The 26,244-nt window shown below is 40.2% G+C and overlaps 1 protein-coding gene across 1 annotated transcript in view; it reads left to right on the top strand.

Annotated features, from left to right (window-relative positions):
- The first annotated feature begins 2,150 nt into the window (after positions 1–2,150).
- The window catches only part of NFKB2 (nuclear factor kappa B subunit 2), a 35,709-nt gene continuing 11,615 nt past the window's right edge, over positions 2,151–26,244 (top strand). Inside the window, exons 1-12 of the mRNA XM_060769223.2 lie at positions 2,151–2,498; positions 6,934–7,012; positions 7,216–7,256; positions 7,357–7,455; positions 7,757–7,908; positions 10,089–10,195; positions 11,591–11,749; positions 12,879–12,983; positions 13,625–13,710; positions 15,036–15,174; positions 15,266–15,385; positions 23,583–23,789. Of these exons, the coding sequence (XP_060625206.2) occupies positions 2,475–2,498; positions 6,934–7,012; positions 7,216–7,256; positions 7,357–7,455; positions 7,757–7,908; positions 10,089–10,195; positions 11,591–11,749; positions 12,879–12,983; positions 13,625–13,710; positions 15,036–15,174; positions 15,266–15,385; positions 23,583–23,789 (1,318 nt within the window). The 5' untranslated portion in view covers positions 2,151–2,474. The remainder of the gene's footprint in view (positions 2,499–6,933; positions 7,013–7,215; positions 7,257–7,356; positions 7,456–7,756; positions 7,909–10,088; positions 10,196–11,590; positions 11,750–12,878; positions 12,984–13,624; positions 13,711–15,035; positions 15,175–15,265; positions 15,386–23,582; positions 23,790–26,244) is intronic.

The following is a 26,244-nucleotide window of genomic DNA, read 5'->3' as shown; positions in this document are numbered from 1 at the left end:
TCCCTTCTCTCCTTCTCCTTCTGAAGATGAGGAATCCCTAACACTCATCCCCATTCTTAACTAGGAGCCATTGCATGTCTGTAACTGCCTGTACATGCTTTAGAGAAGACTGTTCTGAATAGTAAGGTCCGTTTTGTTGTAGACACTAGTAGTCCATGCGCATAGTGCAACGAGCGCGTGCATCGTGTACCGGCATGCCTCGGGAACAACTGAGCTCAGTTTCTACTCTGTAGCTAACCTGTCCAGTCTCGATAAAATAGTGAAGAGTAGAGACATCAGACTGGCAACAAAGATCTGCCTAGTCAAAGCCATGATATTCCCTGTAGTCACCTATGGATGTGAGAGCTGGACCTTAGGGAAGGCTGAGCGAAGGAAGATCGATGCTTTTGAGCTGTGGTGTTGGAGGAAAGTGCTGAGAGTGCCTTGGACTGCGAGAAGATCCAACCAGTCCATCCTCCAGGAAATAAAGCCCGACTGCTCACTGGAGGGAAAGATACTAGAGACAAAGTTGAAGTACTTTGGCCACATCATGAGGAGACAGCAAAGCCTAGAGAAGACAATTATGCTGGGGAAAGTGGAAGGCAAAAGGAAGAGGGGCCGACCAAGGGTAAGATGGATGGATGGCATCCTTGAAGTGACTGGACTGACCTTGAAGGAGCTGGGGGTGGTAACGGCCGACAGGGAGCTCTGGCGTGGGCTGGTCCATGAGGTCACGAAGAGTCGGAGACGACTGAATGAATGAACAACAACAACAACAGCTAACCTGTACGGTTCTGTTCTGTGCTTTAAAAATGTTTAAGACTATCAACTCACCCTCCGCATGTGAGGTTCGCTCAGTGATACGGTTTTTGTCAGCAAGGAACCTGCCTGCTGCAGAAATTCATCGACAGATTTGTGAAGTGTACGGTGATACTGTTATGAGTGAAAGCAAAGTGCGTAAGTGGGTACGACAATTCAAAGATGGCCGTGACAATGTCCATGATGAGGACCGCTCTGGTCGCCCTTCTTTGATTACAGTGAACTCTTGGTTATCGGAGCAGGCGGCAAGTTTTTATGAAGAGGGTATGTTAAAATTGGTGCTTGGGAGGTATAAGTGTTTGAACAAACTTGGCAACTATGTTGAAAAATAGAGTGAAGTATGTACTTTCTGAAAACAAATTTACTTTTTTGAAATAAACTTTCGTTGTGTACTTATGTTCAAATGGACCTTACTTAAAAAATACCCCTCATAATATATAAACATGCTTACATGAATGGGTGCATGTGTTCCTTTCTTCTTGCCCAGTGACCTCCTACCTCAGGGCCCTTCCACACAGGCCTATATCCCAGAATATCAAGGCAGGAAATCCCATATTTATCAGAGTGCGGACTCAGGGCCCTTCCAAACAGGCCTATATCCCAGAATATCAAGGAAGGAAATTCCGTATTATCTGTGTGTGGACTCAGGACCCTTCTACACAGGGGCGGCTCAACCCATTACGCAAAGTAAGCATTTGCAGTATAGTTGATTTTGCCCAGGGGCGCTCTTGAGGCGCTCTTGGGGGAAAATAGACCTTGACTTATGCGAGTTGTAGTTACTGGGATGTATAGTTCACCTACAATCAAAGGGCATTCTGAACTCCATCAATGATGGAATTGAACCAAATATGGCACACAGAACTCCCATGGCGAACACAAAATATATATCAGTGATTGGTTGGAGGGGGGGACGCCAAAATACTGTTTGCTTACCATTGAAAATTACCTAGGGCTGCCTCTGCTTCTACACAGGCCTATATGCCAGAATATCAAGGCAGGAAATCCTATATTGTCTCAGTGCGGACTCAGGGCCCTTCCACACAGCCTATATCCCAGAATATCAAGGCAGGAAATCCCATATTATCTCTGTGTGGACTCAGATAACCCAGTTCAAAGCGGATATTGTGGGATTTCCTGCCTTGATATTCTGGGATATAGGCCTGTGTGGAAGGGCCCCTAGATTGACTTCCCTGCTTTTCAGGCTGAGGAGGAGGAGGGAGGGGCGAGAGGAAGGAGGGAGGGGGGAGAGGAGGGCGCGCGCCTTCCGTTGCCTGGGAAACCTGCGCCCGCCCCCTCTCTGCTGTCAGGGAGGAGGCCCCGCTTCCTTCATCCGGGCAGTCAGCTGATTGCGAGGAAGCCCTGCGCGAGGGAGGGGAAGGGGCGTGGCGCAGTGTCGGTCGCGAGGGGGCCACGCTGGGAGCTCCCCTCAAGGTGGTGTGGCTGGGGGCCTTGTCGCCCTCCCTCCCTCCCTGCCGCCTGAAAGAGTTGTGAGGGAAGAGAGGCGTGCCCTTCCTGCCTTCCCTCCCCTCCCTCTCCGTCTCCGCTGGGTTTCTAGGGACTTTCCAGAGGCGCTTCCTGGCCCGCCCCGTTTCCGCCCGCGGCTCCTTCCGAAGCCAGGGCAGGGCAAGGCAAGGCAAGGTGGCGGGCGGGCACTCTTCCTCCTATCCTTCCGCGCCATGGACTGCGAGGGGTACCGCTCGGTGAGTCTGAGGGGCCTGCGGGGGGCAGGGCTTTGCGGGGATCGGGGGGCAAACAAAGTGCTTGGGAGGCCCGGATGTGCCCTTGGCTCGCGCTGCTCCCGCGTGTCCCCCGGTGGGGGCCTCCCCGCCACCCCCCCTCCCATTGCCCTTTCCTGCTGTGAACGTGGGGGAGCCCCTCCCCGCCTCCTCCTCCCATGCTGGGCAAAATCCTTCCAAAGTTTGAAAGAAGTATCTGCCTTTTACAAAATTTTGTAAGCAACCCCCAAACTCTACTCACATTAACTTGCAAAACATGGGGTAGGAACCTGCTTCAGGAGAAATAAACTTAATTCCAAAGCAGTCCAAACTTGCTTACACACGGTGCCTAACTGACCAAGGTGAAGGAGCCACGGAAAGCCAGGGGCAGGCATGTAGCGGGGGGGGGGGGGGTGCTTGAGGGGCTTCAGCCCCCCCCCCCCCGAAATTATTTATTTACTTTATTTCTATACCGCTTTTCTCAGCCCTCAGGCGACTCAAAGCGGTGAACAACATCAGTACAAAATATCATAAAACAAATATAGGGCAATTAAAAACAATTATCACATAAAACATTAACATCAGTATAACAATCATTAGCACCTCAACAGTAAAATCAGAATCCAGTCTCGTCATTCATTATTCCGTATTCCTATATTCAATTACACTGTTTAATCAAATGCTTGTTCGAACAGCCAGGTCTTCACTTTCCTCCGAAACGCCAGCAGGGAGGGGACCAATCTGATATCTGCAGGCAGGGCGTTCCACAGCCGAGGGGCCACCACTGAGAAGGCCCTGTCTCTCGTCCCTGCCAAGCGCGCCTGTGATGCAGGCGGGACCGACAGCAGGGCCTCCCAGATGATCTTAGTGTCCTAGTCGGTTCATAGGAGGAGATGCGTGCGGAGAGGTAAGTAGGGCCAGAGCCATTTAGGACTTTATAGGCTACAGCCAGCACTTTGAATTGTGCCCGGTAGCAAACTGGCAGCCAGTGGAGCTGGTGCAACAGAGGAGTTGTGTGCTCCTTGGTGCCGCTCCTGTTAGCAACCTGGCTGCCGAGCACTGGACCATTTGAAGCTTCCGAGCAGTCTTCAAAGGCAACCCCACATAGAGAGCGTTGCAGTAGTCTATGCAGGATGTAACCAGAGCGTGGACTACCGTGGCCAAGTCAGACTTCCCAAGATACAGGCGCAGCTGGGTGGTCCGCGAGAAGGCCTTACTGATACATTATTTCAACTGTTATGTTTATTCATATCATGAACTGATCACCATGCTCAATATATCCCATATGCATGGGGCTTAAATTATTTCAACTGTTATATTTATTCATATCATGAACTGATCACCATGCTCAATATATCCCATATGCATGGGGCTATTGGGATAATGATACAAAAGGTTTGCTATGGTAGATCCTCAGTCCCTCCTTTGAATGAAACTCACCCCCCCAAATCAAAATCCTGGCAACGGGCATGGCCAGGGGTGTCCTGCCCATGTAGGGCCCCATCAGCCTTACGATCGCCTTCGTTGTCACTTCCATAGATGGAAAATCTGTGGATACAGGGGTCCGGGTATAATAGTTCTACATCAGGCACGGGCCAACTTTGGCCCTCCCTCTAGGTGTTTTTGGACTTCAACTCCCACAGTTTCCAAGCTGTTGGGAATTGTGGGAGTTTAAGTCCACCACTATGCTCTACATCAGGGGTCCTTGAATTTTTTAAACAGAGGGCCAGGTTAGAGTCCCTCAAGCTGTTGGAGGGCCAGATTATAATTTGGAAAAAAACATGAATGAATTCCTATGCACACTGCAGATATTTGATTTGTTGTGCAAAAAACACTTAAAATACAATAATTAAAATGAAGAACAATTTAAACAAATATAAACATATTAGTATTTCAATGGGAAGTGTGGACCTACTTTTGGCTGGTGAGATAGGGTTGTTGTTGTTGTTGTTGTTAGGGCTGTTGTTGTTGTTGTTGTGTGCATTCAAGTGGTTTCAGACTTAGGTTGACCCTGAGTGAGGGCTGGGTAAATGACCTTGGAGAGCCGTATCCGGCCCCTGGGCCTTAGTTTGAGGACCCCTGATCTACATAGTGGTGGGTGCTCCATAAGCCCCTTCCACATAGCTGTATAAAATCCCACATCTGCTTTGAATTTGGTTATATGGCAGTGTGGGTTCAGGCCCCTTCCACACAGCCATATAACCCACAATATGACAGGAGTATGGAAATATGAAGTAGTTAAAGATAATCTTGGGATCGATGTAAGACCTAATGTTTTATGGTATGTTGTGATTGTTATAATTTTGTAGTTTTAATGGTTTCAATCTATTTCTATATGTGGCTGATTTGATATGTGATGTTTTATATGTGTAAACCCCCGGTGGTGTAGTGGGTTAACCCTTGGGCTTCTGAACTTGCTGACTGAAAGATCAGTGGTTTGAATCAGGGCATTGGGGCGAGGCCTCCTGTTAGCCCCAGCTTCTGTCAACCTAGCAGTTTGAAAAAGTGCAAATGTGAGTAGATCAGTAGGTACCACTTCTACGGGAAGGTAATGGCACTCCAACCCCACATGACCTTAGAGGTGTCTATGAACAATGCCAGCTCCTTGGCTTAGAAATGGAGATTAGCACCACTGCCCAGAATTGGACACGACTCGACTTAATGTGAAGGGGAAACCTTTACCTTTTTATATATGGTTGATTTAATATGTGATGTTTTATACCTGTAAGGTGTTGAATTTTGCCAAGAATTATGTCCTCCAGGGGTGACAAAAGAGGCATATAAATACACTAAATAAATAAATAATAAATATTATCAAGACAGACTAACCCACAATATCTGCTTTGAACTGGAATGTCTGAGTCTGTACTGTCATAGAACCCATTTAAAATCAGGTAATATGGATTTTTATATATGTGTGTGGAAGGGGCCAGCATCTGGAGGGTCATGTAAAAGACATGACGGGTAGATTTGGCCCACAAGTCTTGAATGTGACACATAGTTAGTAGGCCTTTCCCTGAGTATTGAGGATAGTGGCCTGTTGGGCCTTCCCTCCTCTTGGCTTGCCCCAATCCAATTGGCAGGTAAATTGGGGCCACATCAAGCTCACTACTTGGTGGGTAAGTAATTCTTAGGCACTGTTGTGAGTCATTGGGTCGGTTAGGTAAAAGTACCAGAAAAAGGGGTTTGCTCTTCCTGCCCCATTTACTTTGAGATCAGCTGTGCTTCATATGGGGAGGGCAAAAGTCTGAGCAGAAAGACACTACTTCCCTGTTTTTATTTATCACACACAAATGATGTATGACTAGCATTTAAATGCCAGTTTCATCATGGAAGGGTTGGGGGTACTGTTTCATCTTTCACCAGACTTTGGAGAGGAGCATCGCCCAGTGTTTTTTATACCCCCTTGCCTATTCTGGGCCATTTTAGCCAAGAAAGGTCTTTCTATCCCCAACATAGAAGATGCAAAAGTTAATGATAAAAAAAGACTTCATGGACCTAAAATGACCCCCTCTTCACCAAATTTATGAAGTTACCCCCTGCGAAAGGGCATTAGGGATAATATGGGGGATGACAAATTGGGATGCACTTCCCTCCCTTTAGTAGGCAATAATAATTTCATACTAAAAGTAGTATCATGGCTCTGTTCTATGGGATCCTGGGATTTGTGTTTGTGATACAGTATTCTAATAGGTACCTAAACTATGGTGAAATATTATGGCCAGAGAATGCGAAGTGTATCCCAAGATTTTTGTAAGATGAAGCAATCATAAAGTGGTATACAACTGATATAATAACATGGTGTAGCAGCTTATACAGGGCAGCTCCTCATTAACACAGGGAAATGAGCAGATATTAAATCCCCCCTCCCTTTGCTTATGTGAGAATATTGTTTGCTCCTAGTATCTACTAGTAGAGGTTTCTTTCTAGTTCATGTTAATTGCTTTAAATGAGTGGTTCCCAACCAGTGGTCCACAAGAACTAAAATACAGTCCGTGGCCCCACAGTTACTACACCATTGCAATGAGAGCAATTGGTCTCATGAAACTCTTTTATAGCGCAGAGGCTTATTCATTATGGTTTTCTGCGGGTAAGCAAATGGTGATTACTGGATGGTACATGTTCTGTATCAGAAACTAGAGCTGATGTGGTCTATCCAATGCAATTTTCTGAATCAGCACCCCAAATAACCAAACTGAATCTTAAGTTGACCAAAAACTGATTCGTAACCTTTTGGTACTAATGTTGGAGAATGGTCCATGGTCAAAGTGATCTTTGGTCAAGAAAAGGTTGGGAACCACTGCAATGTATCCAAACCAAACTTTTATTTGAAGTTCTTTTGTGTTATGTGTCTTCATCTAGTGTTTATATACTTCCTAAGTAAGATCTTGCTGTTCTTTTGATTCCATCCTATATGCAGTGCTTGGATGGTTTGGACTATGATGATTTCCAGTTTGGCTCTCATTTGATTGAGCAGAAGGAGTTGCATATGGAGACAGGTAAGGAGCAGTAGATGGAATTTGATGCCTGAGGACAATAAATACAGATGATGTCAGAATTCTTCAAGGTGGTGGGAAGAAGGATAGTTTCAGTTCCATGTATGTTTTGGGTGATGGTAGCACAGCACCATTTGACTGCATCCCTTGGGGCTGTGTCCATATACAGTCTTGGCTCATGTATTCTTTTTTTCCCCAATCCTCAGCTGAAGGCCCATTCCTCACTATCATTGAACAGCCAAAGCAGGTGAGTTGAATGCCTCATCAGTCTTCTGTCACTTCTAAGCATTTCTGACAGCTTGCTCATCTGATGGGATGTCTTTATTTTTTATTGTAATTACTGACAGCGAGGTTTCCGATTCCGGTATGGCTGCGAAGGGCCTTCACATGGTGGGTTGCCTGGAGCTTCTAGTGAAAAGGGACACAAAACTTATCCCACTGTCAAGGTGAGCATTTGTTCTGTGGCACCACTATCTGAAAATCCATCTATGCAGGATACACAGTTTAGGTTTTACTTTAATTATGCGAGTTAAGATGGCTTACAAATAAAACCAGGCACAACATTTTTACAGAAAAACGTACAGGAAGTTATAATTACCATGTCACTAACAATTTAAAACTAGGTACTTCTGAAGAAATAGTACAAAGGATCTAAGACAATATACATTTTACAGATAGATGGTCTTTTCTCTCAGCAGTGTAGGACATAATTCTTCTGGACCTTATTTTATCCTATTTGTTTTGCAGATTTCTAATTATGTTGGACTGGCCAGGATAGAAGTGGACCTGGTGACGCACACTGACCCTCCACAGGTGCATGCCCATAGCCTGGTGGGAAAGCAATGCAACGAAGATGGCAACTGCATTGTGACAGTGGGCCCAAAGGACATGACTGCGCAGTACGTATGAGCCAGTGGGGAATGTGCCATGTTGAAAAGATGTGTGTAGTTTTCTATAAATTAGACTGAAGAAAATGGTCTGCCAGCACATTGTGCAACTGTAACCTTTTGTGTAATAGGTTTATTTCCTTACCATGATGGTTGACAGTTTTATGAGGTGCTCTTTTTGAGCAGCAGACTATGCTTTTCCTGCTCTGATATACATTATCTGTAAAAGGGGGGAAAAAACCCTAAACAAATTTACCAACAAAGTGTCAATGAAAAATAACTCATGCTATAAAGCATAAAAGGAGATGCAGAATAGGAGAAGCCTATAGACCAGGGGTCCTCAAACTAAGGCCTGGGGGCTGGATACGGCCCTCCAAGGTCATTTACCCGGCTTTCGCTCAGGGTTAGCCTAAGTCTGAAATGACTTGAAAGCACACAAGAATAACAACAATCCTATTTCATCAGCCAAAAGCAGGCCCATTCTTCCAATTGAAATACTAATAAGTTTATATTTGTTAAAATTGTTCTTCATTTTAATTATTGTATTCTTTTAAAGTGTTCTTTGCACTACAAATAAGATATGTTCAGTTTGCATAGGAATTCATTCATGTATTTTTCAAATCATAATCCGGCCCTCCAACAGTTTGAGGGACTGTGACCTGGCCCTCGGTTGAAAAAGTTTCAGGACCCCTGCCAATGCAGTAAATCAATCTCGTATATCTAGATGAGATCTTCTTAAACTTTTCCATTCGGGACCCCTTTTGGCTCAGGAAATTTGTATGTCACCTTGGGTATATAGGTATGTAAAATAGCTATAAAAATCAAATGTTTACTAATAACAAATCAGCATTTGCAAGGCTTGCTAAACTGATTTTGTCTTTTTATGAAGTATAGCTGAAGCATCTTCTGCGGAGTCCACTGTAAACACCGCACAAGAAATTTCTGTAAATGTCTAAGACATTCACTGAGTGATGTTAAGAAAAAAATTGGGACCCCAGCATTGAGCTGAGAGGTTGGGACCTAGAGTTTTAAGAAGCAGTGATTACAGTGCGCACTGTTCCTCAAACTGTCTTTGAAGAGCAGTGGAACACTAGCTGATTCAAAGAGTTGATGCAAAACTATTGACCAGGTCTAATTCTAGGAATCATCCAGCCCTCCTACAAGAGTTTCACTTGGCTTTTCTGTTTCTGAGGGCCCTTCCACACAGCCGTATAACCCAGATTATCAAGGCAGAAAATCCCACAATATCTGTTTTGAACTGGGTTATCTTAGTCCACACTGCTATATATCACAAATAGGCTTAGTTTTTTTTTTAAGCAAATAACTTTGGGATTGAGATACTGATGCATGGAATGACTTTTCAGCGCATGCTCCCTAATCTCTGAACAGAAAGAATATTCATAATTTGGCCAATGTCTGATGGGCCAGTAGAAGCATTTTGCTGTATTATCAGATCTTTTCACCAGGTGCAGGATAGTTAATTTTGGACTAAACACATGCAGATTCTAAAATATTGTCTATTCACACCTAAAATAACACTTTAGAAAACTGATAGTCTGAAATAGATATTAAACAAACTAGCCAATTAAAACATTTCTGTATTGCTGTGAATTTTCTGGGATGTATGGCCATGTTCCAGAAGCATTCTCTCCTGATGTTTCACCCACATCTATTGCAAGCATCCTCAGAGGTTGTGCACATCTGAGAAAACTCACAGCAACCCAGTGATTCTGGCCATGAAAGTCTTTGATGTAGCAAATCATCCCATTGACCCTTGGAATTTAGTTATTATTGAAAGCAGGTTTATAAACCTATGATCATAGAACAGAACTCTCAGATGTTCAGATGTTTCATTGCACTTGTCCCTCTTGGACCTGTTGGCCATACTACCTGCATAACCATGCAACCTGCTGGCTCTTCCTCAGCCTCTACTTATTGTGTTTAATGTCCTTTTTCTCAGTGTTTGGTGGTTCCTTTTTAAAGGTATCTATCTTTTCTGACATTTTCTTCATACTGTTTAATAGTATGATGTAGTAACAAGGAATCCTTACAGGTTTTGTGTTTGATCTTTTATTAATTGCTTAAAAACATTTTCAACTGACGTAGTGATGAATCATGGATCTTATGCCTATTGTGGGATAGGTTGTTATTTGACATTTTGTGTCGTTAAAGTAAGTTTGGTGATTTTTCAGATTTAATAATCTGGGCGTACTCCATGTAACCAAGAAAAACATGATGGAGATAATCAAGAACAAACTACAGAAGCGGAAGATGCGAAATAGGACGCAATCTCTGACAGGTGAAGTCTAGGATGAAAATGGATGTGGGCGGAAGAATGTTTTTTAGACATTTAACAGAAATATGTTGTCAGGATTCCAGGGATGATGATGATTAACATGTGTGTGTCATCCACCCCTCCCTTCCCCATACAATCAACAGATTGAATGCTTACTTCCTATGTATTTTCCAGCTGTTGCTATCTCCTTATTCTCTTCCAATCAGAACGAGAACACAGGGTGTCACAAACTTTCACTGGAGTTCAACTGTTATTTTCTGTTGGCTGTCCAGCCATCAAACCATTTATAATATTGTGAAGAGTGAAATAACAGTTTTGGCACATTAATTCAATTCCATTTCACACTGACTAGGCATATATTGCCTGGTTGAGTTTCCTCCTGTGATATTCCTAGTTTACACATAAGGAATTAAAATCAGAGGCTTGCTGAACACAATACATTGAATCCATAATTGTGCACCCTAACTTTTGCATTGTAGCTGTGTATCCATCATGGTTGGGCATACTATACTTTGTATTGTGATTGTACTCAGAGTTTAGCATTGTATGTTGTGCATTTCACAATGGTACTTATTCATTTATATAAGTTGTGCAATTTTGCTACTCTGTATGGGGCTTGTGTAGTGCTCACATGGCATAACTCCACAGAGAGATATTTACATCACACTAAGCCAATGTTTGAGGGTGGCCTGTATGAATTAAAACAGGATACATTGAGAACAATAGAAAATGCAAAAAGTTAAATAAATTATCATATCAAAAGTCTAAGCAATAACTGTTCCCCTGAAAGAAGGAAATTACAAAATAAATCAGGATTTACAGACTCATTGGTTTTCATGAACCTGGTAATCATGTGTTGGATGTCTTTCTCCCAGCAGAGTCATCAGATTCACCCCTATCCTATCTGAACTAGAAGGATTTATAGACAATATTTTAGAATCTGCATGTAGGAAATGATAATAATAAAACAACAACAACAGTAGGCGCATGGTGATCCCTAGATCTTATATTTTGCTTCCATCTGTAGCATAGAAGTTTTAAGTTGAAGCTGTATGCATGCTGAAAATTGCAAATTATCCAGAAAATACATTTCAAACATTTCCCCAAAGGATCTCTGATATTGTGTCTATATGAATTCCATGTGTCTCCTATCATTGCATATGGTATTCTGTATATCTGTTTTTTTCTTCTTCCCCAGCAAATCATTTTAGCCTGATTTATCCTTAAAGAAATTTGGGGTACATAGGGAAAGTGTGCTCAAACTACCTTCTGTTGCCTTCTGTGAGGATCTACTTAGCTTATTTTAAAGTTTACCTTGTTATGTGAGATCTTGGGTTTCTAGTGTTGTGGCTTAGTTCTTTCTTCATCAGACTCATAATTGAATGTCTAATTTGACAGAATCTGACCAAGATGAGCTTGAGCAAGAAGCAAAAGAGCTGAAAAAGACAATGGATCTCAGCATTGTTCGCTTGCGTTTCAGTGCCTACCTCCGTGACAGCAATGGAAACTTCACTCTGGCATTGAAGCCAGTTGTCTCAGATCCCATTCATGACAGCAGTGAGTCAACCTTTTTTTGTTCATAAACTACTTATAGCTGAAGTTTCCATCTTGTTAGGGGAGAGCCATGGGGTGTCTTTACTCCTTTAGCCTCACTTTCTCTGTATTGTATAAATTTATCTATGCTTTCTTGGGGACATGTTTTTACACTCTCCTAATCTGCAGTTAGGACCTGCAGAACACAGTTTTATTGTTACAGTTCTTTCTTGAAATGTTATTCCTCTGTCATGCTTCCATATTTAAGCATGTATCTTGTACTCTGGTACTAAACAGATGCACATTCTTGAGAAAATTGTGTTAATTATTTTATTTTATGTGTTGATAGTGGTCGTTTTATAATTTTTATGTGACCTTGTTTTATACTCATGTGTCATTTATGTTATATACTGCTCTGCAATGTCTTGAAAGCCTCCCTAAGTCTCTTTTGGGAAATGGTGTTGGGATGTAAATAAAGATGATTATTATTATACTGACACAAAAACACAGTATGTCACAGTAAATGAGATATGTATGCTGGATTTCGTATCACAAAATCACAAGTCGAACATTTCCCAAGCGTCTAAGACTGTGTGATATATTTTCAAATAATGTGCGCAGAACCAAGTAAGGTGGCCTTTTGCAGTTGACAGACCATGATTTTGTCAATGTTTATTGTTTTCAAATGCCGGCTGAGATCTTACCACTGGGACCACCTGGACTGGGAGCCCCCGGTGGCGCAGTGGGTTAAACGCCTGTGCCGGCAGGACTGAAGACCAACAGGTCGCAGTTCGAATCCAGGTAGAGGTGGATGAGCTCCCTCTATCAGCTCCAGCTCCTCATGAGGGGATATGAGAGAAGCCTCCCACAAGGATGATAGAAACATCAAATCATCCAGGCGTCCCCTGCGCAACGTCCTTGCAGACAGCCAATTCTCTCACACCAGAAGCGACTTGCAGTTTCTCAGGTCGCTCCTGACATGACCAAAAAAAAAACAAACCTGGACTGATTTATGCTAGAGCCTTTGCAGTTCAATTTTGAGGTTTTGATAATAGCTGAGTTTTTCCTGTTGATGATGATAATTATATCTCTTATCAAGTTCACATACAATTATATAAAGCATATTCAGCTAAAATTTTGCTTTTCTCTGTAGAGTCTCCTGGAGCTTCCAACCTGAAAATCTCTCGTATGGACAAGACAGCTGGTTCTGTGCGAGGTGGGGATGAAGTCTACTTGCTGTGTGATAAAGTTCAGAAAGGTAAGCAGTATCCCTTGGCTTCATATGTGCTCCTTATCCTGTCTTTTCCTCTTTAGTTTGCTTATGCTTTTGGAACAGCAGCTGAGGTCTTGTGTGATATATATTTATGCTGCACAATGGCTCTTTAATGACTCGGTATCTTCTGTTAATTTGAAACATGGATCAGTGATCTGGGTATAGAGATAAAATGGTGAACGAATTTTTCCGTTTATCACCCACTATTCCTTTTCCCCACACTGTTATGGCTTTCCCCTGCTTTGGTATGATCTTCCAAATATAAGTAGTATCCTTGTTCTAGAAAAGGAAGTCTGCTCTTTACAAATGGCACCAGGACGTTCCTGGGAGTCTTTTACTTAGTGCAGCAGAAGCAATGAGAAAAGATCATGTGCTGTTGCGGCAGAGAAGCAGCCAAAGTCTTACAAATGGTTTGGGAAATTATGTAGGAAGATAGTTGTTGCTATTTAAATACGTCAGATATTCATTTTCCAGTCTTTTTTCCCCATATTTTCTCTTCCTCTGACCAGAAAGGGTTATAAACTGGTATTCTTTTCATTTCGTGCAAAGGACAACACTCTTTCAATCAAATGTGGCTGTACAAGTACTAACATGCTGATAATCTGTTTCTTTTCCTCCTTCTCTAGATGATATTGAAGTACGGTTTTACGAAGATGATGAAAACGGCTGGCAGGCCTTTGGAGATTTCTCCCCTACTGATGTTCATAAACAGGTACCTGTATGATCCTGAGAGCTGCATTCAAATCAGAGCTCAATTCCGTGTGGCCACAATCAAACCATTCTCTGTAACATTCTTTATTACTGCATGTAGTAATAAAGATATAACTGCAGTTATGTAAAAGACATGCTCCCTGTGCCAGTTATTATGGGGTTCTAATTTTAAGATTATGAGTCTGTGATTCTGGGGTTTTTGTCAGAGGTGATGTACTATATCCCCTGCAATGCATGCTGCAGTGCACATTGGTGGCATGAGTTTTGTAGCTGCTGAGGTTTAAGTCATCTTGAAGCCACATTATTCTGTGAGTGTAGATGGGGCTTGAGATTATATCAAAGCTTCAGCTGGTGTGAGACTCAAATGGTTCTTCTGTGAGCAGCAGTGAGTGCCCTGTTGACCTTATTTTCATGGATCCCACTCAAAAGCTGGAACCCTGTATAATCTGTCACAATTGAAGAAGAAGTTATTCTTTCCCTCTGCACATCTCCCATACATCAACACTGACAGGGAAGTGTATGTCCTAGGACCTTCATTTTGGGAGGCAAGAACAGTATCTGAAAAATAATGCCCCTACTGTAGAGCTTCCTACCCAGGCTAAAGCATTTTATTTTCAAGAACCTTTACCAAGTCTTGCATTTCCCCAGTGATTTTGAGCATGTTTTTTAAAATGGTTTCCCTTTTTAAAACCATGTTTTTCACATTTGTCATTCTGAGCATTTTGATACATTGCAACGTAACTAAAATATATACCTCCCCACTCAATTAAAATGGGTTGTTGTTCGTGTAAGTAGAGCACTGCCCAAAATTTAGCATATGTTGTATTCAGAGAGGTGTACCAGTGTGCTGGGGGTGATCTACGTTTTCTGCTAATGGGAGTTTGTGCCCTCCAAATAGGATGTTCTGCCTCACAACTCTCTGTGTTTTATGAGTTCTATATAAACTTCCTGCTCCTATCTTACCTCATCATAGTTTGTTAACTGCTTTTATTCGGAATATGTGGCCCGCCCATTGTCATCACTATCGTGATTGTGTTTATTGGAATGTTTATTTTATATATTTTTTCTTTTTTTCTTTTTAATGTCATTTTGATAATGTTGTTGTTGTCTGTTGTATATGCTTTGATTTTATTGCTGTATTATGTTGTCCGGGCTTGGCCCCATGTAAGCCACTCTGAGTCCCCATTGGGGAGATGGTGGCGGGGTAGAAATAAAGTTTATTGTTATTATTATTATTATTATTATTATTATTATTATTATTATCATCATCTAGCTGTGTGGTTTGTGACCTGTCCTTTTGCACCCTGTTGCCTTCTCTTCCTACAGTATGCGATTGTGTTCCGCACGCCTCCCTACCACAAGACGCAGATTGATCGCCCAGTCACTGTGTTCCTCCAGCTGAAGCGCAAGCGTGGAGGTGATGTCAGTGACTCCAAGCAGTTTACATACTATCCGATTGTTGAAGGTACAGACCACTCCATATTGAAGGTATTGCTTGTTCTTTAGTGCCATGGCGGGATCTAATTGCGATAACTGTTCCATGTTTTTGGCTGCAGATAAGGAAGAAGTGGAAAGGAAGCGTAAGAAGTTCTTGCCTCAATTTCCTCAACATTTTGGTGGAGGTGCCCCTATGGGAGGAGCAGGTGGTGGAGCTGGTGGATTTGGCTCTGGTGGAGGTAGAGTCTCTTTTCCTTGATGAAGACTTCATGTGTTACGGAATATGTTGCCCAGAGGTTCATTCGAGTGCTTTAGAAGAAGAAAGAGGATGGAGACAGCATGTCCGATTTTCAGGCCTTTATTTCTATCTCTGCAGAGTATAGGGTGTACAGTGAGCAAAGGGCTGTCACTACTTGAGGTCTAAATCGCTTCAGTATTTATAGCATAAAATCAACTTTTCCGCACATGTGCAGCTGATGTCTGACATTTACACAGTACAATCGTTAACAGGTGTTTCCATGTATAGTTGCCAAGATCATCTTTATCAGGTCTTGGCATCTTTAATTTATTTCTTCTCTGTCTTGCCATAGGAAGATAGAATTTTGAGATGTTACATGGTTTTAATTAAATCATGTTAAGAATTCATAATACAGACAGACAGTGATACATGTTGAGGATGTGTTCCTGGATTGCAATGTAAGTTGAGCCAGTTCCGTAGGAAGCTGTGGGGATGCTATTTGGCAGAAGTGGCCACAAAATTAGCACCACCCTAACAGAACTCATATATAAACCTGTAAAGGGCTATAAATGTTAGCTAAAAACCATGGGTCATACCAAAATCCATAACAGCAAAAGGGGGATGTATTTGAGATGACTTGTGATGATTCTCTAAATATATATGAATGGACTGGTGGAAATGTGTGTGGGAAGCGGTGAAGATGCATATTTCCGAAGAAGGGTTTCTGTGAAGTGGGATTAATAGCTTGTATTGATTTGTTGAAGTACAACCGTAGAACAATTGGATTTTAAGGCCAACACAGCTGTAACCTAAAGCTGTAACTGGGGACTGAAGCTTTGAGTGCTGCCACTTGGATGGATGCCCTGCTGCTGCTTGAACTTTTGGATGAATGCCACTTGGCCTTGGAAGAAATATCGATGTTCTCATTTTAGAGTTGTTTCCAATAATTGCGGTTGTTACTTGCTGTCAAGTCAGCTTTGTGGTGATTCTGTGAATGAGATTCCTTCAAGCCACACTGTTATTGAGACCCCACACAGATCTTGCATACTTAGGGCTATGGTTTCCTTGCTTTCAATCTACAATACATTCCCCATACTCGTTGTACCACCCATTGTTTCACTTACCCACATCTAAACAAATGGTGTCCTCTCCAGAGTAGATCCTCTGTGGTAACACTTGGCAAAATGTGTAATTTCAGTAGGGAAAATGTGTAATTTCAGTAGGATTCAGTAGGATTAGCTGTGATTACCTGTTTCTACCATGGTGGATACAGGGGTCGTAGTCTATATGGTCTTCCTCTTTTTCTGCTACCTTTGGCTTTACAGGCATTGTCATATTTTCTAATGTCTTTTCATGATTGGTTCAAAGTACAGTGGTCTCAGCTTAATCTCCTTGGCATTTTGGGGAGAGTTTTGATTTGATTGGCTCTCAGACCCATTCATTTGTCTTTTGGCAGTCCAGGGTATCTGCAGATCTCTCCTCCATCATTTATTTAAGTTGATTCTCTTCCTATCACTGTCCAGCTTTCATACCCATACATAGAAATCAGAAATACGAAAGTGGACAATAACCTTAATATCCAACAATATACTTGTGCACTTTAGATTCAAGTCTAGTTCCTTCATAACTGTCACTCCAAGTTCTAGGCTTCTGACTTTTTGAATGCATTCTCTATACTGAGCCAAAATATGGAACATCTTTATTTCAGCATTTTCATTAAAGTTGATGGAAATGCTGAAGTAAAGATGCCCCAGGTATATAGAGCGGCTGATATTCTTGTTTACTTAATGTTCAGTTGAAGCCCTGCCTTGACTTTCTTTCATAGCTGCTCCAGCGTTTGCTATATTTTGCTAGTAGTATGATATAATATACATATTTTAAATTGTTTATGTTCCTTCTTCTGGTTTGATGCTTCATTCAATTGATCCAGCTTTATGTTTGATAACATTCAATGTAGAAGTTAAACAAATTGGATGTTATCATGCAGCCTTGCCTGACCATCTGGCCAATTGGAAACTATTCTGATTTTCTATATTCTGTCTTGACAGTGGCCTTTTATACTGAGAATAGGTTACATATATGCATCAGAATACACCCAATAATTATATCTCAGTGAGTTATACTGTATACCATATTACTTTGATTCTAAGATACCGTTGATTTTAAGATGCGCACAATAATTTGAGTATTGTTAACAGAAAAAGCTCTATTTATATATTATAAAACACTTGGTAGGGATATTGATATGGGGGAGGAAGAATTGTTTGTTTGTTTGTTTGTTTGTTTATTTATTTCATATATTTATATCCTGCCCTTCTCCCCACAAGGGGGACTCAGCACGGCCTCACATGAGCATCAGAGGATGCTAACAGCATAAATACCATAAAAATTACAATTCACAATAAAATCATTTTAAAACATTGTACAACGTCATCAGTAAAATTTAACAATAAATTAATAGATTAACATGTCATTAACGCCAAGCCAAGCCGGGAGAATCCATGTCGCAAAATTCAAATTTCCTTTTCCTATTTCTTTCTTTCCTTCCTTCCTTCCTTCCTTCCTTCCTTCCTTCCTTCCTTCCTTCCTTCCTTCCTCTCTCCCTTCCTTCCTTCCTTCCTTCCTTCCTTCCTTCTTTTCCTCCCGTCTTTATTATTACTTATTTTTTATTTCAATTGAGTTGCTTCTGTAAATCTTGTTAGTTGTTATTTTATCTTCATTTGTGCTGTTTATTGATATTTTTTTTTGCAAATTTTATTGTATGTTATGTGTTCTGTTTTGCACTTTGGTTGTACTATATTGTAAGCCACCCCAAGTCCTTTTTGGGACATGGTTGCGGGATAGAAATAAAGCTATTATTATTATTATTATTATTGAAGAAATACAGTATATGAAACATCATACTCTGTTTTTTGTCTCCTTGTTTTCATGTCTTATGTACACTCCCCCCCCGGACCCCCGGCAATGAAAATGATGGCTTTGTTGTTGGTCTTTTCCTCTGCAGGAAATGTTATTTAGACATTTGCAATCTTCTTACTCCACTGCCTTTAGTGATGCAATTTTCTCATCCATTTTGCTCAAATGAATGTTCTTCATTTTGGCAAGGCTCCCCACAGCAGTAACTCTGACTATTATTACGATTTTACATCCCACTTGCTTGAGCAACAATGACTGTTGTTTAATTTAATTTTAACAGTTTATTGGCAGTTGTTCATTACTAAAACAGTATCTAGTATCAGTTGCTTCATTTGAACCACTTTATTTTATCATGCAAGAGATGCCATTCTGAAATAAGTTCATCAATTAAGTTTGATCAAGACAGCTTTGAAAAGAAAAAAAAAAACCCAATTAGTATTTAAGCTAGTGGGTGTATCATCTGAACTGCATTTTGCTACTTATATTGATATAGTCATATATTGGCTACCAGTTTGTTAATATAATGCCTGACAGTTGGGAAACTCCCCAGTGTATGGGGATTCCCAGGTTTCCTATTATAAGGAAGTTCCCCTGGTACTGTCCCACATCCTTTGCTGATTGTGGTTTTCATTTGAGTGGGATCAATGTGGTGAGATGAGTGGAAGGAAGGAAGACTGAGGCTGGATCTACACTACCCTATAATCTAGTTTCAGAATGTGGATTAACTGTATTATATCAGTTTACACTGCCCTATAATCCAGATCAATGCACTCCACATTCTGAAACTACATTTTAGGGCATGTAGATCCAGTTTTAGTGTTTGCCTATCATCTTATCAGAGAAATAAAAGCAGAAGATATTTTAGCACTTAGTGTAAGAAATATGTGTATGTGTTGGAAGGTGAAGAGCACATTTGACACTATGGCACTTCAGTTGTGAATTGATGGCAGCTAGTTTTAACTATGGATGGTCTTCATTTTTAAAATTGTGTTATTTTATTTTATATGTGTTGATAGTTGTTATTTTCATAATTTTTATGTGATATTGTTTTATATTCATGTACCATTTATGTTATATGCTGCACTTTGGAGATATATGCTGCCTTGTAAACCACCTTTGGGGAGATGGTGGCGAGATATAAATAAAGTTTAAGTTAAGTAAGCACATAAGCAGAATTTGAGAGAGGGGGTATTTAAGATTTTTTTTTTGCATTAACATGTTAATTAAAAATATGGCTTATTATATTACTGTATTTCTTCGACTGTAAGACAACATTGAGTGTAAGACACACACTAATTTCAGTACCACCACCACCAAAATACATAGGATATACTTGCTATTCTAAGTTGCACTTTTGTTTTTAGAGATCTATATCTAGGGAAAATGTGTATTTTACAACTGAAGAAATACAGTAATACTGTGAAAGTTGATTTTATGTCTTAGAAAGCTTAATCAACCATGCTTTAATACTATTAACAGTCCAAAGTTATTAGGCTTTTATATGTTTTACATCTTTCAATAAAACACCATTTGTGCTGCTTATTGTTCCTATTAAGTCTGAATAGAATCCAAACATAATAAAATATGTGAAGTACTTTCAGAGACAGAGGAAAATAAGAATAACGTAATGCTAAGCATTAGTTGTACTTATTGCTTATAATTAAATCCAAAGAAATGTTAATGAAAAAATGTGAAAGCACTTTTCACAAAAACACATGCAAAAAGAAGTCAAGGTTTAAATTCTTTGAATAAAAACACTAGCTTAGAGGCCTCTTCAGTTCCGTTTCTTTTAGCAATTAATTTTTATTACGTTTTCAAAAATGTAACTTAAATCCAACAAATTAAAAACAAAGCAAAATAATCCAATACAAAAACAACCCCATAATATCCCCACTCCATTACTTTCCCCACCCCCAAGTTTAAACTAACAAATTACGATAATCCTATCCCCTTTAAAAATAAATATATATATTTAAAACACCACTGACTTCTCGTCTAGGCTTAATGTCAAGGGGAAACCTTTACTTTAATATATAACCACAAATATAATATAAACAATTTAAATGCTTGCAATTCCATATTTTATTCATCACATCAATATCCCCCCCCCCCCCCAAATCTTTCTCCTTTTAATTTAAATTGATCTCATTTTATCTGGCCTTATTACTGTATTTCAACAATTTGTTTCTACATACCATAATATGTTATTGTCTTTGCTGTTTCATTCTCAATATTCTTATTTCAACAATTAACCCCCTCTATAAAATGTTCTTATTTTTTATTTTTGACATTGACAGAATTCTTAGTTTATCCATTCCATTCTTAATATTCTTCTTGTACATCAGGCTATCATTTAACTAGGAAATTGTCTATTTAGGTTTACTTTGTTTCTCCCAACTTAATGGATTATTTTATGTTTTGGTTTGGCTTTGTATATCATTTTCAACAAAGCTTGAAGATTTAAACATCCTGTTTTCTTTTTGCTTAGTCTGAAGATATATGTATCTACTCCAGTGGTTCAGTCAACTTTTGTTGTTTCAAGCTGTTTGTGGGATCTATTGGAAAACTTTGCGTATACGTTGAGCTTGCAAAATCAGGTCCCAATTTCTTCTCGTCTTCATTTAGTTGTAGTTTAGTGTTAAGGAAGAAACAGATCTGAAGTTAAAGCCATGTTATGTCTGTTTACAAATTTCATTAAGAGTCTCAGTGACTGGGTTGTTGTAGCTTTTTCGGGCTGTATGGCCATGTTCTAGAAGCATTCTCTCCTGATGTTTTGCCTGCATCTATGGCAGGCATCCTCTGAGGTTGTGAAGTCTGTTGGAAACTAGTAAAATGGGGTTTATATATCTGTGGAAAGTCCAGGTTGGGAGAAAGAACTCTTGTCTGTTAGAGTTAGGGGTGAATGTTTCAATTGGCCACCTTAATTAGCATTTGATGACCTGACAGTTTTTAGGTGTGCCCTATTACTGCCTGGGGGAATTCCTTGTTGAAAGGTGATTAGCTGTTCCTGATTGTTTAGTGTCTGGAGTTCCCCTGTGTTTGAGTTTTGTTTTTTTAATTTACTGTTATATTTTTAGAATTTTTAAATACTGGTAGCCAGATTTTGTTCATTTTCATGGTTTCTTCCTTTCAGTTGGAATTGTCCACATGCTTGTGAATTTCAATGGCTTCTCTGTGTAGCCTGACACTGTGGTTGTGAGAGTGGTCCTGCATTTCTGTGTTCTCAAATAATATACTGTGTCCAGGTTGGTTCATCAGGTGCTCTGCTATGGCTGACTTCTCTGGTTGAAGTAGTCTGCAGTGCCTTTCATGCTCCTTGATTCGTGTTTGAGCAATGCTGCATTTGGTGGTCCCTATGTAGGCTTGTCCACAGCTGCATGGTACACGGTAGACTCAGTGATTGTTTTCAAAATGCAAATCATATGTTGAGCAACACTGCGGATTTCTTGAGCAACACTGGCAACTTTTGCTTGCACTTTGCTTACTATCAGTTTTGTTCTGATAATTAGGATGTGTAATCCATAAAAAAACATGGTTCAAAAATCATTACAAAACTGGAGGGCACTGGCATTTCGTTTCTAAAGTATAGTTAGTGAAAAATTTATTACTACAATGAGAGTAACGAAATTTTGCTACTATTTCATTACAGTAATCGCGCATAAATTGCTATAATTGGGGGACTTCCAAGACTCCTTTCTCTCTAATTTTAAAGCTGTTGGAGTGAAACTTACTACAATGGTAAAACACTTAATACTGTTAGCGCACCAAATTTCAGAATGTTTCACTTATCCATGGATTTTTGGGGATTTTCAAAGTTTTCATAAACAACATGTTTTAAAAACCTACAAGAGCTATCTCCTTAGATTTTCTATGCAATGACAGGAGATAACAGGATCATTCCCCTCAAACTTTCAGAAATATTCATATGTCTACTGATTTTAGGGATTTAAAAAAAAAGTTTTGACAAATTGTTTTTAAAAGCCACAACAGCTATCTCATTGAATGATGATATTAACCAGTAGAACTCTCACTGGCTGATGTAAGGGAGGGACAAATCTCTCTCTCCGCTACCCTGATTGGTGCTTTCTAATGCTGATGCATTCTGGGAAATGTAGTTTAGGATAGGGCCTTTTGAATTCTCTGTCATAGAGCTCCTCCCTTCCCAAACTACATTTCTCAGAGTTCTGTTCCCAGCAAACACTGCTCCCTCTTTTTCCTGCTCCTAGTGCTGAAACTACATTAATTTAGAGACAAGGCAAACCAAGGCACTAAGGCAGCCTTTCTGACTTTGTTTTGCTTCCTTGCACTGAAAAGGAACTGACTTTCGGAGCCTTCCAAGATTTACAAAACTAAAACAAAAAAGTATGGGGTAAATTTTGATTCTTAATTTTTTGCCGTGGGCCACATCCATGTACCAAATATTCCCTCATAAGTACAAAATTTAACAAATTTGATCTGAATTACGAAGCAAACTAAAAAAAAAATGCAATCTTTGCAGATTTTTAGATGCTTTTAGTGTCAGCATCCAAACTATTTTCTAAGCTGTTTCTATAGGTTTCTGCCAGCATGATAAATTTCAAAACACTTGATGGCCTGTTGATTCATTACGGATATTTTATCATCCGTTGATCCCTATACAAGAGTGTGTGCTTTCCCCCCCTCTTTGTTGTAAACAGTACTAAGTAAAGAACCTTCCATTTATTTTATTTTGGGGGGAATTATAACCAGGATGCAGTTGCTACATTCGGTGGACCAACTGTGGGTCTTCCACATTTTAAAATGCAGTGTTGATAGCATATGCAAATTGAGCTACTTGTTAATGTAATGGATCTCTGTTCACATGTAATTTTCTTAGCAAACAATTCCAGTGAAGATGGTGTTCCTTTTTTGTGCTGCAAGGGTGTGCTGGTCATATCCCAGTGCTTGATGATTTGCTGCTTATAAAGCTGGATTTGCACTGCCAATTCAGAAACTGGATGATACGGCATTATAGATGGGGACTAAGTGAGGTAGGGTGGAGAGGTGGAGGGAGGAACAATTTCTTTGAACAGAAAGATCCATGTTAAAAACCAGCCTGAAATAAATTGATTAATACAAGCGTTAGGTATGTGGGCTTTACGACATAAATTGAATGGTGTTTCCATGCCACAGTGCTCTTATTAAGACACTACCTAGTCTGCAACGATAACTAGATACAATTTTGCTCAGAGAGCTATTTTTTTCCAGCATACCCATTGGAAATCATCTTTGTGACAACATTGTTTCTGCTGTGTCTGCTTTAGGTGGAAATCCCTGGAACTCTGCAGGATACAGTCCTTACAATAGCAACATCTACCTATCTGGCACCCACCCTGTGGGCAGCTATCAAGGAGGGAGAGGCATTCAGATGCCTAAAGCTGTCCCAGTGGAAGATGGGGACCGTCAGCTCTCAGAGGATAGGAAACAAGCCTTCACAGATGAAAAGGATTGCCTAGAACTTCTACAGCATGGTATGGATGGGAAAGGTTATGCAACCCAATTGTCTGTGTTGAGAGGCATCTAGGAGCTAGCTTGTGTAGTTGAGACCTCCATTCAATAGCATGATGTCTCCCAACCCCAAAATGAAGTATTATCCAGTATTATGTGAATACATATAGAAACTAAATCCATGTGCTTTCAGGAATCAAGCCAACACTCATGTTTATTTGTATTTCTTAATTAATTTATATGCCTCCTTTATCCCATAGTAGAATAGCACTCATGTTTATTTTTCATATATTTATTATTTAATTAATAATACTTCCTTTATCCTGGAGCATGCCCTATGGTGGATTCCAAGCACTGTAAATTTACATTGCATTTACTGTAAAATTTGAAAAACAGTTAAAATCCTTAAAAATGTTTGCTATTTTAATTTTTCATGGATTTTTGATCGAACTTTGACATAAGAGCAACCTAAATACAATAGTTCTGCTTACTATTGTATTACTTACTACTGGGACTAGTTATAGTGAGCGGTTGACCCCTATGTTTAAGGGGCTCCACTGGCTGCCGTTTATTTTCCGGGCCCAATTCAAGGTGCAGGTTATCACCTACAAAACCCTAAACGGTTTGGGACCCGCCTACCTTTGTGACTGTATCTCTCTCCATGAACCAACCTGGGCCCTTCGATCTTCGGGTGAGGCCCTCCTTTCGCCCCTGCCAATCTCACAAGCTTGTCTTGTGGGCACAAGGGAGAGAGCCTTCTCCTCTGTGGCTCCCCAACTTTGGAACTCATTACCTGGAGAGATCAGGAAAGCCCCTACACTGGAAACGTTTAAAAAGAACCTTAAAACCTGGCTCTTCCACTGTGCCTTTGGCGAGTAGGTGCACAACATGACACTACTGTTCCCCTCAACATTTCTGTCACTGGAGTACATGCCCCCCAAATAGGAAGTTTAGTTCGCAACCCTGTGTTTCTTTATGAGCTCCCTGCAAATAACTTGCTCCTATTCTTATCTCATTAGAGTTATTTAAACATTTTATCCTGAACATGTGGCCTGCCCACTGTATTTATTGTAATGTTATTTTGTTACTGTATTCATATGTTTTTTTTTCTTTTTTCCATGTAATTTTGATGATGTTGCTTGTTGTTTATGTTTTGATTTTATTTTTGCTGAATGTGCTGTCCGGGCTTGGCCCCATGTAAGCCGCTCCAAGTCCCCATTGGGGAGATGGTGGCGGGGTATAAATAAAGATTATTATTATTATTATTATTATTATTTCAACAACTTTCAACAAAAGAGTGTTTAGAACATTGAATCCCTATGTTTTTCAGGATCAGAGGCATCAGGTTGTAAATTATAGTTGCCTTTCTCTGGTTTAGCTCAGTAAATAGGCCTGTATTTATATGAGTCTAATGTGCCATAGAATCTAATGCTTACCTTGATTTTCGAAACCCTGAAGCCAGAAAAAGTATTTGCTGATGAATATAATGTGCAGCAGCAAAAGGTGCACTCTTTGTAATATGGCCATTATAGTTGCTGCCTGCTTAGATTCCCTCCTTTAAAAAGAAAAGTGTTAGAGCACCAAAGCTTTCAGCAATGGAAAAGAAATCTTGGAGTGCATCTATGTTGTAGAATGTATCCACTTTAACTGCCTTGGTTCAATGCTATGGAGTCATGGGGGCATAGTTTTACAAGGCCTTGGGCCTTCTCTGATAGCGTGCAGATGCCTCATCAAGCTACAAATCCCAGCATTGCATATCATTGAGCCATGACAATCAAATTATGGATGACATCCCTCAAATAGAAGCCCCAGGTGTTCCTTAGGCAGCTTCCCCTATTGTTTTGGCTCAGCACTAAGATGACCCCATTATGCAAATCTAATATGCATCGTCATTTTGGCAAGGTAATTTAGCCAAAAAGGTGAGTATTAGATTTGAATAAATACAGTAATTCATAGCCCCACTTCAGCCTATGCGAACATTGCCTAGGTTGGCAATAGTTATTTATTATTTATTGAATTTATATTCAACTTTCCCTTAAAATAGAATTCAAAGTAGCTTACAATATTTAAAAAACATAGACAGCAAAAATATTAATTTGCAAACATTTAAAGAAGTAAATATTATTACAACATGGTTAAAAAATTTAATACTCTCAAAATATTTTTAAAAGATATTTTCAATAAAAGATTAAAATGCAGCATACAATTTTGCATATGAATAATAATACTACTTACTTACTTAGGTAATCTCTTATTGGACAAGTAGGATAGTCTTCCATGATCAGTATTTTTGTGGATCCGTAGGTGACTGTGGAGCCCTATTCTTGACCGGCATCTTCTCCCACAGTGAGGGCATTGGTTTCCAGGTGGAAGGTGGTCTCGGTTGGGGTTGGCTTGATGCGCCTTCCTCCTGATACGTTTCTCTCTTTCACCCTCCACTCATGCCTCCTCAAATTCTGCAGCACTGCTGGTCACAGC

This window comes from Anolis sagrei, chromosome 3 (assembly GCF_037176765.1).
Source record: "Anolis sagrei isolate rAnoSag1 chromosome 3, rAnoSag1.mat, whole genome shotgun sequence".
Taxonomy (NCBI): domain Eukaryota; kingdom Metazoa; phylum Chordata; class Lepidosauria; order Squamata; family Dactyloidae; genus Anolis; species Anolis sagrei.
The sequence above is the reverse complement of the archived record's forward strand: the minus strand, read 5'-3'. Positions and strand labels throughout refer to the sequence as shown.